The sequence below is a fragment of the Oncorhynchus kisutch genome, linkage group LG2, assembly GCF_002021735.2.
Source record: "Oncorhynchus kisutch isolate 150728-3 linkage group LG2, Okis_V2, whole genome shotgun sequence".
Taxonomy (NCBI): domain Eukaryota; kingdom Metazoa; phylum Chordata; class Actinopteri; order Salmoniformes; family Salmonidae; genus Oncorhynchus; species Oncorhynchus kisutch.
In genome coordinates, this window is record NC_034175.2 from 66,964,603 (window position 1) to 66,982,288 (window position 17,686).

At 46.0% G+C, this 17,686-nt stretch overlaps 1 protein-coding gene across 1 annotated transcript in view; it reads left to right on the top strand.

Moving 5' to 3' along the window:
• The window catches only part of LOC109905091 (alpha-1,3-mannosyl-glycoprotein 4-beta-N-acetylglucosaminyltransferase A-like), a 75,771-nt gene that overhangs the window by 25,528 nt on the left and 32,557 nt on the right, over positions 1-17,686 (top strand). The window contains exons 3-4 of the mRNA XM_031800189.1: positions 1,950-2,117; positions 4,669-4,809. Of these exons, the coding sequence (XP_031656049.1) occupies positions 1,950-2,117; positions 4,669-4,809 (309 nt within the window). The remainder of the gene's footprint in view (positions 1-1,949; positions 2,118-4,668; positions 4,810-17,686) is intronic.

The window sequence follows — 17,686 nt, forward strand, 5'->3', positions numbered from 1 at the left end:
GGTTGAGTATGGGTGTGAGACTGGATATTGTGGGTTGAGTATGGGTGTGAGACTGGATATTGTGGGTTGAGTATGGATATTTTGGGTTGAGTATGGGTGCGAGTCTGGATATTGTGGGTTGAGTATGGGTGTGAGTCTGGATATTGTGGGTTGAGTATGGGTGTGAGACTGGATATTGTGGGTTGAGTATGGGTGTGAGTCTGGGTATTGTGGGTTGAGTATGGGTGTGAGACGACACACACAGCATGCAAGCGAACAATAATGTCATTAGTCGGTGAGTTGTGCTGCAATGTTATTATTGTGTGACTGTATTCTTGTGGAAAGAGCATTGGGTCAAGTGGGATGCTGGTGGAAAGCGCATTGGGTCAAGTGGGATGCTGGTGGAAAGAGCATTGGGTCAAGTGGGATGCTGGTGGAAAGAGCATTGGGTCAAGTGGGATGCTGGTGGAAAGCGCATTGGGTCAAGTGGGATGCTGGTGGAAAGAGCATTGGGTCAAGTGGGATGCTGGTGGAAAGAATAAGTGTGTGTGTGTGTGTGTGTGTATAAGGACAGTTTGAAGCTTGTCAGTGACCCTGTCCTGCCCCATCCCACCCTCATCACTAGCTACCATGAATAAATTAACCACCTTCACATGAATCACACTGACAATTATGACAGGATGGCACTGGAGGGAAGGGGGATGTAGAGGGTATTAGGAGGGGTAGAGGAAGGGAGGAGGGTACGGGGAAATACAGTGAGGAGAAGAGGTAAAGGAGGGGGGACGGAATGAGAGGAGGAGCGAGATGAGTGACCGGAGGAAGAGGAATGAGAGGAGGAGCGAGATGAGTGACCGGAGGAAGAGGGAAGAGAGGAGGAGCGAGATGAGTGACCAGAGGAAGAGGAATGAGAGGAGGAGCGAGATGAGTGACCGGAGGAAGAGGAATGAGAGGAGGAGCGAGATGAGTGACCAGAGGAAGAGGAATGAGAGGAGGAGCGAGATGAGTGACCAGAGGAAAGAGAGGAGCGAGATGAGTGACCGGAGGAAGAGGGAAGAGAGGAGGAGCGAGATGAGTGACCAGAGGAAAGAGAGGAGGAGCGAGATGAGTGACCGGAGGAAGAGGGAAGAGAGGAGGAGCGAGATGAGTGACCAGAGGAAAGAGAGGAGGAGCGAGATCAGTGACCGGAGGAAGAGGGAAGAGAGGAGGAGCGAGATGAGTGACCGGAGGAAGAGGGAAGAGAGAGGTAGGGTGTAAAAGGGAAGAGAGAGGTAGGGTGTAAGAGAGAAAGAGCGGAGGAGCGAGATGAGTGACCGGAGGAAGAGGAAAGAGAGAGGTAGGGTGTAAGAGGGAAGAGAGAGGTAGGGTGTAAGAGAGAAAGAGATGACAAGGAGGTAGAGAACGGGCAATAAGGGGACTAGAAAAGACAGAGAGGGAGTGGTTGTCACTGCACTGAGGATGACAAGGTTCCTCTCCACCCCTCCCCCACATGCTCTAGTCCTGGGGAGAGAGGGAGAGAGCTCTTTGTTTGGTGTCCCATTTGCTGTAAACATGTTATCTTCAAGGGGGAAGTGGTTTAGGAGCAGGGTCATCCATAACAACAGACACTTTTAACAACTCAATAGCTATGTGTGTTTTCAATCTAGAAAATAGAGTATGCCTGCCTGAAGCAGAGCCAGATTGGGTCTCAGAGCGATCTTTTGTCACAGGGTTTATTGCTTGTATTGGTTGTTGTTACTGTATAGTGATAAATCACATTGATGTTGTGTTCTGAAGATACATAGAGGTCAGGGAGAAGTGTACTGCCCGCTGACAGAACAGTTTGGAAGGTTCTAACAGCACTTCATATTCTATTTTGTATTAGAACACGTTACATGACTATTAGCCTACACTGGGACACATTGTTGGAGTAATGAGCAGAAGATCTAACCCCCCCCCCCCCCCCCTCTCCGTCCCCCTCTCTGTCCCTATAGAGAAGTTGGTAGCGTACCAGAGGGAGTTCCATGCCCTGAAAGAGCGCCTCCGTGTGGCCGAGCACCGGACCCTGCAGCGCTCCTCAGAGCTCAACAACATCCTGGAGCAGTTCAGACGGGTCATCGCTGAGACCAACGGCAGCAAGGACGCTCTCACCAACTTCTCAGGTACACACACACCCCCATCCACCCACCCACACACCGACACACCCAGGATGGATCTACATTTACCAGCTTCTCAGGTACACACACACCCCCATCCATCCACCCAGGATGGATCTACACACACCGACACACCCAGGATGGATCTACATTTACCAACTTCTCAGGTACACACACACCCCCATCCATCCACCCAGGATGGATCTACATTTACCAGCTTCTCAGGTTACCCATCACAATATACACACACAAAAAGACCCATTCAAGCTGAATCCCCCCTTTGGGAACTCTGCCATTAATGTAGAAGAGATACACTAGATAGGAGGAGAACTGAATGATCCAGTCTATCTAATAGTGCCTGCCCCCTTAGTCTTACTGCTGCTCTCAGGCTTCAGACCATCTCCATCCTAACCAGGCCTTTAGTCATGCTAGACTTGAATTAGAATTAACATCATGCTCTAATCCTCCCCTCCACCCGGGACTTTGCTCTGAATGGAATTGTTCTACTCGTTCTGCTTCTATAATTTTTTTTTGTTGTCAAACATTCTGTTAATTCTATGACTGTTTTTCTCAACCGTTCTACCAGTCTAATGCTATGATTCTCAACCGTTCTACCAGTCTAATGCTATGATTCTCAACCGTTCTACCAGTCTAATGCTATGATTCTCAACCGTTCTACCAGTCTAATGCTATGATTCTCAACCGTTCTACCAGTCTAATGCTATGATTCTCAACCGTTCTACCAGTTTAACTCTATGAATCACTGATTCGCCAGTTGCGAGAAACTTTCTAGAACAAATTCATTTTATTAATGAATTGCGTTGCGTTTGGATTGAAAACGTTCATCCACCACACAGTGATTACGACAACAAATGACTCCAAAGAGAAGACATGTGGATATACATGTATGAATTAAATTCTGTATCTCCACATGGTTTAAACGAAGAACAACTGTTTGGACACACCTACTCATGAGGAAGTCACCTGGAATTAATTTAAATGAATACCTTGTTCATTTGTGGAATTTATTTCCTCCTTAATGCGTTTGAGCCAATCAGTTGTGTTGTGACAAGGTAGGGCTGGTATACAGAAGATAGCCCTATTTGGTAAAATACCAAGTCCATATTATGGCAAGAACAGCTCAAATAAGCAAAGAGAAACGACAGTCCATCATTACTTTAAGACATGAAAGTCAGTCAATCCTGAACATTTCAAGAACTTTTAAAGTTTCTTTAAGTGCAGTCGCAAAAACCATGAAGTGCTATGATGAAACTGGCTCATGACGACAGCCACAGGAAAGGAGTTACCACTGCTGCAGAGGATAAGTTCATTAGAGGTACCAGCCTCAGAAATTGCAGCCCAAATAAATGCTTCAGAGTTCAAGTAACACACACATCTCAACATCAACTGTTCAGAGGACACTGCATGAATCAGGCATTCATGGTCGAATTGCTGCAACGAAACGACTACCAAAGGACACCAATAAGAAGAAGAGACTTGCTTGGGCCAAGAAACACGAGCAATGGACATTAGACCGGTGGAAATCATTCCTTTGGTCTGATGAATCCAAATTTGAGATTTTTGGTTCTAACCGCCATGTCTTTGTGAGACGCAGAATAGGTGAACGATGATCTCCGCATGTGTGGTTCCCACCGTGAAGCTATTTTTCAACAGGACAATGACCCAACACACTTCCAGGCAGTGTAAGGGCTATTTGACCAAGAAGGAGAGTGATGGAGTACTGTATCGGATGACCTGGACTTCAATCAACCGACCTTCATCCAATTTAGATGGTTTGGGATGAGTTGGACCGCAGAGTGAAGAAAAAGCAGCCAACAAGTGCTCAGCATATGTGGGAACTCCTTCAAGACTGTTGGAAAAGCATTCCAGGGGAAGCTGGTTGAGAGAATGCCAAGAGTCTGCAAAGCTGTCATCAAGGCAAAGGGTGGCTACTTTGAATATATTTTTTAAACACTTTTTAAACATATAATTCCATATGTGTTATTTCATAGTTTTGATGTCTTCACTATTATTCTACAATGTAGAAAATAGTAAAAATAAGGAAAACCCTTCAATGAGTAGGTGTGTCCAAACTTTTGACTGGTACTGGAAGTCAACTGATTCATGAATTGCCCTTCGTGCCAGCTCTCATACCCTATAACTCTGTATTTCTTTGTAACTAACTTGTATACAGGTAGACCAGAAAAGCCACATCCCTGATTGGCAGATGAATGTCAAGCCTGATTTTGAAGCACCAGCTACTCATCAGTTGTTCTTTACAAATGCTGTTTTGAATGAAGATAAAATTGTACCTACACACTGAAGAAGGCTGCAAAGCCGTAACGTCTGTGTACCCAATGCAGTGAAATAATACAACATTCTAAAAATGAAGTGAGCTTCATGCGACATCTTTCTGAGTGCAGACCCAGTACCCTCTTTTTGTCTGAATTGGCGGGTTTTAACGCAACAGCCAAGCTTCTGGGAGAGTGAGATGGTCCCCTTTTCTCAACCATTCTACCAGTTGTAACTCTATGATTCCTTCCTGTATCTCGGTCAGATGAGACCCAGAAGCTGCTGAAGGAGCTGGCCAGTAGGAAGCCTCTCCAGGTGCCAAACATCTACCACCACCTGCCTCACCTGCTCAACAATGAGGGCAGCCTGCACCCCGCTGTCCATGTCGGCCTGGGCCGCACCGGAGGTGAGAAGCACACACACACACTGCCTCTGTTTCCCTCCCTCCCAGTCCATGCTTCTTTTGGCAGAACAGTTCTTACGTGGCCTGTGGCCTGGCTGATACATGTATTGTCAGCCCTGTTCTAAGCTAGTGTGTTCTCTAGCGTGTAAGGTTGTGTTACAGTCAGGACCTTTTGAGCTCACAGCAGTCGTGTATGTGTGTGTGTGTGTGTGTTGTTACTTCAGGCATAGATATGAGCGATTAGTCCCTCCATTGTACCTGGGAGGCCAAGCTAGACTCCAATCTCACTCAGTCCCTTATTATCCCACACAGCTTGACCCCATTCTCACCAGTCACCATATCACATTCTCTTTAAAGGTTAGGTAGCATAAACATAACCACATGTAACATAAGGATCACAATTCCCAATACAAAGTTACACCTCACTTTAAACATAAAACTGATCAGAATTCCAAAGAATGCAGGGTGTGACGTAATATGGAGGACCCAGCCAAGCTAGCCAATTCCCTATAACAGAAATAACTACACATTTTTTACTTAAAATTAAGCCGAAATGTTTGCAATAACACCCTAACAGCCTGCTAACGTTAGCCCTACCAGCCTGCTAACGTTAGCCCTACCAGCCTGCTAACGTTACCCCTACCAGCCTGCTAACGTTACCCCTACCAGCCTGCTAACGTTACCCCTACCAGCCTGCTAACGTTACCCCTACCAGCCTGCTAACGTTACCCCTACCAGCCTGCTAACGTTACCCCTACCAGCTTGCTAGCGTTAGCCCTACCAGCCTGCTAGCGTTACCCCTACCAGCCTGCTAGCGTTACCCCTACCAGCCTGCTAACGTTAGCCCTACCAGCCTGCTAACGTTACCCCTACCAGCCTGCTAACGTTACCCCTACCAGCCTGCTAACGTTACCCCTACCAGCCTGCTAACGTTACCCCTACCAGCCTGCTAACGTTAGCCCTACCAGCCTGCTAGCGTTAGCCCTACCAGCCTGCTAGCGTTACCCCTACCAGCCTGCTAACGTTACCCCTACCAGCCTGCTAACGTTACCCCTACCAGCCTGCTAACGTTACCCCTACCAGCCTGCTAACGTTAGCCCTACCAGCCTGCTAGCGTTACCCCTACCAGCCTGCTAACGTTACCCCTACCAGCCTGCTAGCGTTACCCCTACCAGCCTGCTAGCGTTACCCCTACCAGCCTGCTAACGTTACCCCTACCAGCCTGCTAGCGTTACCCCTACCAGCCTGCTAGCGTTACCCCTACCAGCCTGCTAGCGTTACCCCTACCAGCCTGCTAGCGTTAGCCCTACCAGCCTGCTAGCGTTAGCCCTACCAGCCTGCTAGCGTTAGCCCTACCAGCCTGCTAACGTTACCCCTACCAGCCTGCTAGCGTTACCCCTACCAGCCTGCTAGCGTTACCCCTACCAGCCTGCTAGCGTTACCCCTACCAGCCTGCTAGCGTTACCCCTACCAGCCTGCTAGCGTTACCCCTACCAGCCTGCTAGCGTTACCCCTACCAGCCTGCTAGCGTTACCCCTACCAGCCTGCTAACGTTACCCCTACCAGCCTGCTAGCGTTACATTAGCACTGCATGAGTCAGCCAGTTGCAATCAACACCTAGCTTACAGCTACATTAAAGTAAACCAACGTTTTGGAAATATATAATGTTATCACATAATGTTAGGAGTATATGCAGTTATCTTAGCCAGCCAGCTAAAGTTGGTTTTACTTTTACCCCTTTTTCTCCCCAATTTCGTGTTATCCAATTGGTAGTTAGTCTTGTCTCATCTCTGCAACTCCCGTACGGACTCGGGAGAGGCGAAGGTCGAGAGCCAATGCGTCCTCCCGAAACACAACCCTGCCAAGCCGCACTGCTTCTTGACACACTGCTGGCTTAACCCGGAAGTCAACCGCACCAATGTGTCAGAGGAAACACCGTCCAACTGATGACCGAAGTCAGTTTGCAGGTGCATGGCCCGCCACAAGGAGTCACTAGAGCATGATGAGACAAGGACATCCTGGCCGGCCAAACCATCCCGTACCCCGGACATCGCTGCGCCATTCCGGAGGCTTTAAATTCGTCATTTTAACCTACTAGCTAGCCTAGTCAGCTAACTAGCCTAGTTAGCCAACCACCATGGTCAACATAGCTAAGTAGTGAGCCAAGGAAACAACTAGTGGAGCACAGGCCCCAACCAACAGAACACAACAACAACAAAAATCCAGATACAAAGTAGAGAGACCGGAGAATTACAGATTGACAGCTGAGTTAACTACCAAAGTCACAGAAGAGCCAAGGAGAGGCCTTCAGAGAGAGAGGCCGTTTCACCAACCGAGGGAGAGTCAGCTAATCCAATAGTGATATAGTGAGGTAAATCTACACTGAATTTAACCGATTTATCGCCATCACTGCTGACACTCGCGATACCGGTAGGTCGGTAGGAAATACAGGTTGCAGGCTTCACATTCACACTCGGCCCAGCACCTGGCTTCAGTCAGTCGCATACCTAATCCTGCCTTCCACTGGTTATACATACTAAGCCATCGAAGTCCTCTGGGGTGAAATGAGCACCACATACTGTTCCAATACTCCAATCCGCTCGCTTCAACCGGACAAACTGGTCCCACTTCAAAGCTAGCTTTTCGTTTTTGGGCCACAAATGAGTCGTAACACCGTCCATGAGGGTATTACTGCAATATGTAGGTATTACTGCACTAACGACAAACAATGGAAAACTGCTAGTGCGCTCGCTCGACTACCACTACCAAACACACAGGAAAAGAGGAAATGCAGTTTTTCTAAATTAATTGATATGGTTTCTTCTTCGTGTACATAGTAGCTCACCAGCGCCAGCACTTGGTTTGGAATGTAATTACATGCTAGCATGGATAGTAGCTGACGTTAGCCAGCTGGAACTAGCTCGGTAGCATCGGTTCTCCATATAAATGTTGAGAAATCGTGCATTGTGGGTAGTTCCGAAGATATCCTAAAATAAGTTAATAAATATATGTAAAAAAAAAAAGCTAAAACATAAATATGTTTGTAGTTGTAGTCACGATCTGGTTACCTATAACTAAGGTACTAAGTCTTTGACGACACTGTGTTGTTACTTTGGTAAACCTTTAAGATGATTATGGCCGGGGTGGGTGTTTTTGTGTGTGGCTTGTGTGTTAGACAGGGTTTAGGACGATGAGCCGGGTCAAGGACTGGGAAGTAAGGTGAGGAGAGTGTATAAAATTGGGGACTTCCCAGTGACTAGACAGGCTTTAGGAAGGACAGACCATATTATAAAGGGCTGTGAACACAGATTGGCAGTTTGGAACAAACACACAACACTGTGTCCCCTCTGTCTCTTGTCTCATCAAAGCCCAGTGACCCTTCAGTATGAGGTTTTTCCAGATGGACCCAGAGACTGAAGAAAACAACAATTTCTCCAGTTTCTGTATGTGCGTGTGTGTTACCTGTCGATGTGGTCTTTCAAGGCTCTATGTCAGGTTTGTCTTGGAGGTAGAGGCTCTGATCCTCTTATGAGGCTTCTGTAGACATCTCCTCTGACAAGGCTTCTGTAGACATCTCGTCTGACGAGGCTTCTGTAGACATCTCGTCTGACGAGGCTTCTGTAGACATCTCGTCTGACGAGGCTTCTGTAGACATCTCGTCTGACGAGGCTTCTGTAGACATCTCGTCTGACGAGGCTTCTGTAGACATCTCGTCTGACGAGGCTTCTGTAGACATCTCGTCTGACGAGGCTTCTGTAGACATCTCGTCTGACGAGGCTTCTGTAGACATCTCGTCTGACGAGGCTTCTGTAGACATCTCGTCTGACGAGGCTTCTGTAGACATCTCGTCTGACGAGGCTTCTGTAGACATCTCGTCTGACGAGGCTTCTGTAGACATCTCGTCTGACGAGGCTTCTGTAGACATCTCGTCTTACGAGGCTTCTGTAGACATCTCGTCTGACGAGGCTTCTGTAGACATCTCCTCTGACGAGGCTTCTGTAGACATCTCCTCTGACGAGGCTTCTGTAGACATCTCCTCTGACGAGGCTTCTGTAGACATCTCCTCTGACGAGGCTTCTGTAGACATCTCCTCTGACGAGGCTTCTGTAGACATCTCCTCTGACGAGGCTTCTGTAGGCATCTCCTCTGACGAGGCTTCTGTAGGCATCTCCTCTGACGAGGCTTCTGTAGGCATCTCCTCTGACGAGGCTTCTGTAGGCATCTCGTCTGACGAGGCTTCTGTAGGCATCTCGTCTGACGAGGCTTCTGTGATGCCTTCTCTTTTGTTGCCCTTCATTTAGTTTAGCCTCAGAGTTGTTTTTGTGTCTGTGTGTTTGTGTGTGGTGAGGGAGAGAGAGGGGTGGTCTTACTGGACACGTTGTTGTACTGCTCTACTGACAAGCCTCTGGGTTAAGATGAGACTAGTGACTGATAACAAGCCTCTGGGTTAAGATGAGGCTAGGGACTGATAACATCTGGGTTAAGAGGAGACTAGTGTCTGATAACAAGCCTCTGTGTTAAGATGAGACTAGTGATAATTACTTGGTTTAGGATCAAGAGCACCCCTCAAGTATTTGTCTCTATCCTCTCACTTTCATCGGTCTCTCTCTCTGTCTCATCTCACTCTCTGTCGCTCTCTGTTAGGGTTATTTATTTATAGCAGTGTAAATTGGGACATCATGCATGCTTCTGCCTGCCCACCACCTTCAGACTGAGCCGGGAGTTACTGAACGAATGCGGAGCGAGAGACGAAGAGTTTTAAAAAAGGAAATTAGAAAGATGGAGTAGGAGTAGGAGGTATCTCTCCCCAGCCTGTCTTTAATGGCTGATATGAAACATAATGATTTATTGTATCTATTCATATTAATTCCGCTTTTTTTGTTGTCAATTTGTCTACGTTTTGTATGTTCTATTTTCATATAATAGTTTGGGAATGAGTGGTGTAAACCAGGGGTATTTAACCAGGGGCATTACACCAGGGGTATTTAACCAGGGGCATTACACCAGGGGTATTTAACCAGGGGTATTACACCAGGGGTATTTAACCAGGGGCATTACACCAGGGGTATTTAACCAGGGGCATTACACCAGGGGTATTTAACCAGGGGTATTACACCAGGGGTATTTAACCAGGGGCATTACACCAGGGGTATTACACCAGGGGTATTTAACCAGGGGCATTACACCAGGGGTATTTAACCAGGGGCATTACACCAGGGGTATTTAACCAGGGGCATTACACCAGGGGTATTAACCAGGGGCATTACACCAGGGGTATTAACCAGGGGCATTACACCAGGGGTATTTAACCAGGGGCATTACACCAGGGGTATTAACCAGGGGCATTACACCAGGGGTATTTAACCAGGGGCATTACACCAGGGGTATTACACCAGGGTTATTTAACCAGGGGTATTTAACCAGGGGCATTACACCAGGGGTATTACACCAGGGGCATTACACCAGGGGTATTTAACCAGGGGCATTACACCAGGGGTATTAACCAGTGGTATTACACCAGGGGTATTTAACCAGGGGCATTACACCAGGGGTATTTAACCAGGGGCATTACACCAGGGGTATTTAACCAGGGGCATTACACCAGGGGTATTAACCAGGGGCATTACACCAGGGGTATTTAACCAGGGGCATTACACCAGGGGTATTTAACCAGGGGCATTACACCAGGGGTATTAACCAGGGGCATTACACCAGGGGTATTAACCAGGGGCATTACACCAGGGGTATTTAACCAGGGGCATTACACCAGGGGTATTAACCAGGGGTATTTAACCAGGGGCATTACACCAGGGGTATTTAACCAGGGGCATTACACCAGGGGTATTTAACCAGGGGCATTACACCAGGGGTATTTAACCAGGGGCATTACACCAGGGGCATTACACCAGGGGTATTTAACCAGGGGCATTAAACCAGGGGCATTAAACCAGGGGTATTTAACCAGGGGCATTACACCAGGGATATTTAACCAGGGGCATTACACCAGGGATATTTAACCAGGGGCATTACACCAGGGATATTTAACCAGGGGCATTACACCAGGGATATTTAACCAGGGTTCCACGGGCCCAGGGGGTCTGAAAATATATACCGTGCAGTATTCAGACCCCTTGACTTCTTCCACATTTTGTTACTTTATAGCCTTATTCTAAAATGGATTAAATTAGTTTTTCCCCTCATCAATCTACATACAATACCCCATAATGACAAAGCAAAAACAGGTTTTTAGAATTTTTTGCAAATTTGTTAAAAATATAAAACTGAACTCACATTTACATAAGAATTCAGATCCTTTACACAGTACTTTGTTGAAGCACCTTAGGTAGTGATTACAGCCTTGAGTCTTCTTGTATTTGGGGAGTTTCTCCCATTCTCTGTAGATCCTCTCAAGCTCTGTCAAGTTGGATGCTGAGCATGGCTGCACAGCTATTTTCATGTCTCTCCAGAGATGTTAGATCTGGTTCAAGTCCGGGCTCTGGCTGGGCCACTAAAGGACATTCAGAGACTTGTCCCGAAGCCACTCCTGCGTTGTCTTAGCTGTGTGCTTAGGGTCATTGTTCTGTTGGAAGGTGAACCTTCACCCCAGCCTGAGGTTCTGAGCGCTCTGGACCAGGTTTTCATCAAGGATCTCTCTGTTCTTTGCTCTGTTCATCTTTGCCTCGATCCTGACTAGTCTCCCAGTCCCTGCCGCTGAAAAATACCCCCACCACATGATGTTGCCACCACCATGCTTCACCCTAGGGATGGTGCCAGGTTTCCCCAGACGTGACGCTTGGCATTCAGGCCAAAGTGTTGAATCTTGGTTTCATCAGACCAGATAATCTTGATTCTCATGATCTGAGAGTCTTTAGGTGCCTTTTTGCAAACTGTCATGTGCCTTTTACTGAAGAGTGGCTTCCATCTGGCCCCTCTACCATAAAGGCCTGATTGGTGGTGTGCTGCAGAGATGGTTGTCCTTCTGGAAGATTCTTCCATTTCCACATTGGAATTCTGGAGCTCTGTCAGAGGGACCATCAGGTTCTTGGTCACCTCCCTGACCAAGGCCCTTCTCCCCCATTACTCAGTTTGGCCGGGTGGCCAGCTCTAGGAAGAGTCCTGGTAGTTCCAAACTTCTTCCATTTAAGAATGATGGAGGCCACTGTGTTCTTGGGGACCTTCAATGCAGCAGAAATGTTTTGGTACCCTTCCCCAGATCTGTGCCTCGACACAATCCCGTCTCTGAGCACTACAGACAATTCCTTCAACCTCATGGCTTGGTTTTTGCTGACATGCACTGTCAACTGTGGGACCTTATATAGACAGGTGTGTGCCTTTCCCAATCATGTCCAATCAATTGAATTTACCACAGGTGGACTCCAATCAAGTTGTAGAAACATCTCAAGGATGATCAATGGAAACAGGATGCACCTGAGCTCAATTTTGAGTCTCATTGATGTAAATAAGGTATTTCATTATTTTTTTAACAATTTTTATTAAGTTTGCAAAAACAATTCTAAAACCTGTTTTCGCTTTGTCATTATGGGGGTATTGTGGGTAGATTGAGGTAAAATAATTATTTTAATCCATTTTAGAATAAGGCTGTAACGTAAGAAAATGTGGAAAAAGTCAAGGGTCTGAATACTTTCCCAATGCACTGTATATAGTTTTTTTTTTTACAAAGTGGGAAAAATATTTGTTTTATTTAAATGTTTTTATTAATATCGCTAGCAACAACATTTGAAAAGAGGAGAATACCTTCTTTCTAATGATGTCAATTTTACTTCTCAACTCCTAGTTTTGAGAAAATTATACTCATTTACTGGAGTATCTGACATACGACGTTAATGGAATTACGCTGTGACCATTGAATTCAACGTTTTAACAAAGCATTCAACTCTATGCACAATTATTACTTTGACATTTATTGGAAATACTGTGCAGATGCAACGTTTGGCAACAGAATAAAACTGAGTGAGATTTGACCGTAATTCTGTTACCAAACTTTGTGTCTGAGCTGTTCTTCATGTAAATGTTCTGTGGAAATGTTTAAAGGCCCAGTGCAGTCAAAAACATCATTTGCTGTATTTTAAATATATTTCAACACTGAGGTTGGAATAATACTGTGAAATTGTAAAAATGATGATAATGCCCTTTTAGTGTAAGAGCTGTTTGAAAAGACCAGCTGAAATGTCTGCCTGTTTTGGTGGGATGGAGTTCTGTCCTGCTTGGTGACATCATCTGGCAATAAATGAGTTAATAGACCAGTAAGAAAGAGTTCCAAACCTCTCTGCCAATAACCGCTAGTTTTCAGTTTTCCCCTCTCCCAGACTGTTTTATCTAAATTCTTGCTTGAGAAATGACTCTTTGCTAAAAAGCTATTTTTGTTTATTTTTGACCATTTTCAAATCAAATCAATTCAAATGTATTTATATAGCCATTCTTACATCCGCTGATATCTCAAAGTGCTATGCAGAAACCCAGCCTAAAACCCCAAACAGCAAGCAATGCAGGTGTAGAAGCACCTAGGAAAAACTCCCTGGAAAGGCCAAAACCTAGGAAGAAACCTAGAGAGGAACCAGGCTATGAGGGGTGGCCAGTCCTCTTCTTGCTGTGCCGGGTGGAGATTATAACAGAACATGGCCAAGATGTTCAAATGTTCATAAATGACCAGCACGGTCAAATAATAATAATCACAGTAGTTGTCAAGGGTGCAGCAAGTCAGCACCCCAGGAGGAAATGTCAGTTGACTTTTCATTACCGATCATTAAGAGTATCTCTACCACACCTGCTGTCTCCAGAGAGTTGAAAACAGCAGGTCTGGGACAGGTAGCACGTCCGGTGAACAGGTCAGGATTCCATAGCCGCAGGCAGAACAGTTGAAACTGGAGCAGCAGCACGGCCAGGTAGTCCAATAAGGAGTCATCATGCCAGGTAGTCCTGAGGCATGTTCCTAGGGCTCAGATCCTCTGAGAGAGAGAAAGAGAGAATTAGAGAGAGCATACTTAAATTCACACAGGACACCGGATAAGACAGGAGAAGTACTCCAGATATAACAAACTGACCCTAGCCCCCGACACATAAACTACTGCAGCATAAATACTGGAGGCTGAGACTGGAGGGGTCAGGAGACACTGTGGCCCCATCCGATGACACCCCCGGACAGGGACAATTTTAATTGTAAACAATTACGTTAAGTTACTTAATTGTTACCCAGAAATGATTTGAGGTGTGATTAAAATGGTTGCATTGGACCTTTTAAAAGCTGTCCTTGTGCATAGAGTTCTATGTTCTGAAATCAATGGTTTTTGTTTGGAATACATTTGTTTAAATAGAACATCTGAGTCTTAGCGTTATTCCATTATCATGGAAAAGCCCCATAGACTTTGAAAAGCACCTGCGAATAGGCTACCAGCTGCTGGAAAGCTTTTTTGTGACTTGGACATACATTTTTGCCAACACATGGCTAACTTTTGTTTAACCAGCTAAACAGCTACTCTTTGCAAAAATGTGTTTTGAAATGTTGATTACTTGTTCTTGCCATTATCATTCACCTGATGACAAGATGTATGATAGGGGTCCCTGGGTTGCCGGTTTGCCTGGGAGGGGCTCCCTGGACAAGGACTGGTTGAAAACCCCAGGTATAAAAGGATTGCCTTATATTTGAGTGTCATGCACTAGCCTAGCTAGCAGATAGCAAGGGGGAGCTGAAAGCCTTCAGGTCCATTCAGCACCACTGGTACTGAATCTGATGTCTGAGTCTTAGGATCTAAACTCACACACAATACTCTTCTCTATCTCTACTAGGCCTTTCTATACACACACACACACACAGGTCAGTTGGTCCATTGGTCCATTCTGTCTCTCTGCGGAAGTCAGATCACCATTTTCTTGTCTGTCAGAGGCACAGATGTATGTTATAATCAGGGTTCTTTTCTGAGGGGGATGGGGGATGAAGGGGTTGAGGGATGGCATAAGAAGTCCCCCCCCCCCCCCTCCCTTCAGCTTATTGTATTTTCTGTCTCACTGTCTCCCTCCCCCCTCTCTCCCTCCCCCCTCTCTCCCTCCCTCGGTCACACTCTCTCCATCCCTCCATCATCAGTCTGTCTGTCTCCATCCCTCCATCATCAGTCTGTCTCCATCCCTCCATCATCAGTCTGTCTGTCTCCATCCCCCCTCTCTCCCTCCCTCGGTCACACTCTCTCCATCCCTCCATCATCAGTCTGTCTGTCTCCATCCCTCCATCATCAGTCTGTCTGTCTCCATCCCTCCATCATCAGTCTGTCTCTCTCCATCCCTCCATCATCAGTCTGTCTCTCTCCATCCCTCCATCATCAGTCTGTCTCTCTCCATCCCTCCATCATCAGTCTGTCTCTCTCCATCCCTCCATCATCAGTCTGTCTCTCTCCATCCCTCCATCATCAGTCTCTCTCTCCATCCCTCCATCATCAGTCTGTCTGTCTCCATCTCTCCATCATCAGTCTGTCTGTCTCCATCCCTCCATCATCAGTCTCTCTCTCATCCCTCCATCATCAGTCTGTCTCTCTCCATCCCTCCATCATCAGTCTGTCTCTCTCCATCCCTCCATCATCAGTCTGTCTCTCTCCATCCCTCCATCATCAGTCTGTCTGTCTCCATCCCTCCATCATCAGTCTGTCTCTCTCCATCCCTCCATCATCAGTCTGTCTCTCTCCATCCCTCCATCATCAGTCTGTGTCACGATCTCCCTTTTTTCTTCCTCTCAAATTGAATGTCAATGTAAGGGCTCTGTTGTCATGGGAAACACATGTTTACGTTGCCAAAGCAAGTGAAATAGACAATAAAACATTTACAGTAAACATTACAGTTCCAAAAGTTCTCTCTGCCTCTTATTCACTCTTTTCTTTCTCTCTCTGTCGTTCCCACTCTCTCCTTTCATCCTCGACCTACTTTCCTGGTTCTGTGTGTGTCTCTGTGCTGGAGAGACACAAAGCAAACTGAGGCCCGATTCTCCATGCTGCACAGATCACACTCCACCATTCTGACACATTCATTCTCTCTATCTCTCCCCCTTCACTCATTCATTCACTCTCTTTCAGTCTGTTTATTGTGCCTCCCTCTTCCCCCATGTTTTCCAATGTTTGTCTCTAGAGCTAGCTCCATAATAGAGATTAAACACACACACACTCCCTGTTGTTCTCACTCCTGGTGTGGTTGGATATTTTTGGGAGGGGCAAAGCAAATATATGCAAATATTTTCCTGTTTTTTTGCCCTCTAATTTGAATATTTTGAAAGACAAACATCTCCGGTCTAAGATAAGAAAGATATGGAGGGAGGGAAGGTGTGTGCGTGCAGGAGAGCAGAATACACCCTTAGGTCCTCCCTTTCTCTCCAGCAAGACTGAGAAGCAGAGAAACACACTAGTGTTGTCACGATACAAACGTTTTACTAACGATACCATACCAAGCCAGGTATCACGATACCACTGGGGGGGAAAGTGTCCCGTTCGCCCCGTCCCCTGACATTTGTTCCCATTTTCTAAATGTTATGGCCATCTGCTACCCAGAAAAACTGTCACTGATAGTCACACTTCTACTCAATACAACACATATTGAATTTAACGTCACACTCTATAATAGAATACTGCATAGAATGACTGATATGCTCATATTTGCACATGCCTACCTGTGATGTGGCTGGAGGAATGGGAGGAAGGAATATACATGCGTAATGATCTGCTTGTCATTGTGTCAATAAGGAGAAAACACCGCATGAAACCCCCTTTACTGTTCAGTTAAGACACACACACTCTCCCTCATAAACACTCAGACACATGTAACAGGGTTGGTTATGTTTCCACTTGCCTCTAAAGAAAGGTGTATTTAGTGTTCAAGCATTCTTATTGGTTGGTTCAACTCTGATGACAATAAGGCGTGTTGTGATTGGCCCCGCTTGCAGATAGGGGGAGATCGCGAACGATCTTCCCAGTATGAAAATGTGTTGCAACAGAAATAAAAGATGCTCAACTGGGACCACTGGGTGATGTGATTTATTAGGACAAAACACAACGCAAGGAGAGTACGATTTACATCTGTTACACACACACACACACTCCCTCATAAAGACAGAGACTCTCCCTCCCTCTCTTTCCCCCAAACACGTACACACACTGTTCCCAACTTTTAAAGCGTTAGGCCCCAAACAGAATGTAAGGAGCACCAAAAAAAATATTTTTCTTTAATACTTTAGGCTTCCATTAGGCCTTTAAGAAACTTTTGAAACACATCTCATGAGAAGCACATTTTCATAGACCTACTGTCAAGTTACCAGGTTGTGAGCTAGCTAGGCAACAAGACTGAACAAAGTTGTTTGTTATCAAACCAATAATTAGTGTCCGGAATTAGTTTAAAAACGGCCCTCGACATGGTGTGTGAAATTATATCAAATGCGCGCGACATCGCGCCGAAAGAACAAAAGGTATCTCCGGTAATATGGGTGATATTTTTAACAGTTTGAGATCGAGACGTTTCCTTTCCTGTAAAGCTGCAGACATGCCTCTTGTGAAACGGGGCTTCCTCTCTGCGTGACGGTGAATTTGCAAAGCCTATCAGACTGGCCTGTACTCTTAAGGCCCTATCTCACTCAGCTCCCTGCCATGTTTAACGATAAGGAGGAGACTCCACCCAAAGTGGGGTCTGTATACTACCATGGGTGGAACCATGTCTTTGTCTGTTCAGTTGTTCGATCCTTTGGGATCTTTGTTTAAACTTTGTTTAAGCTTTTGTAGTGTCCGTTGAGTTATTACTCATAATTAGAACCTAACAGTAGTATCATTTGAAATGGTACTACGGTATTCTAAAATGTTGGTATCATAAGTATCATGACGTTTTGGCACCGTGATAT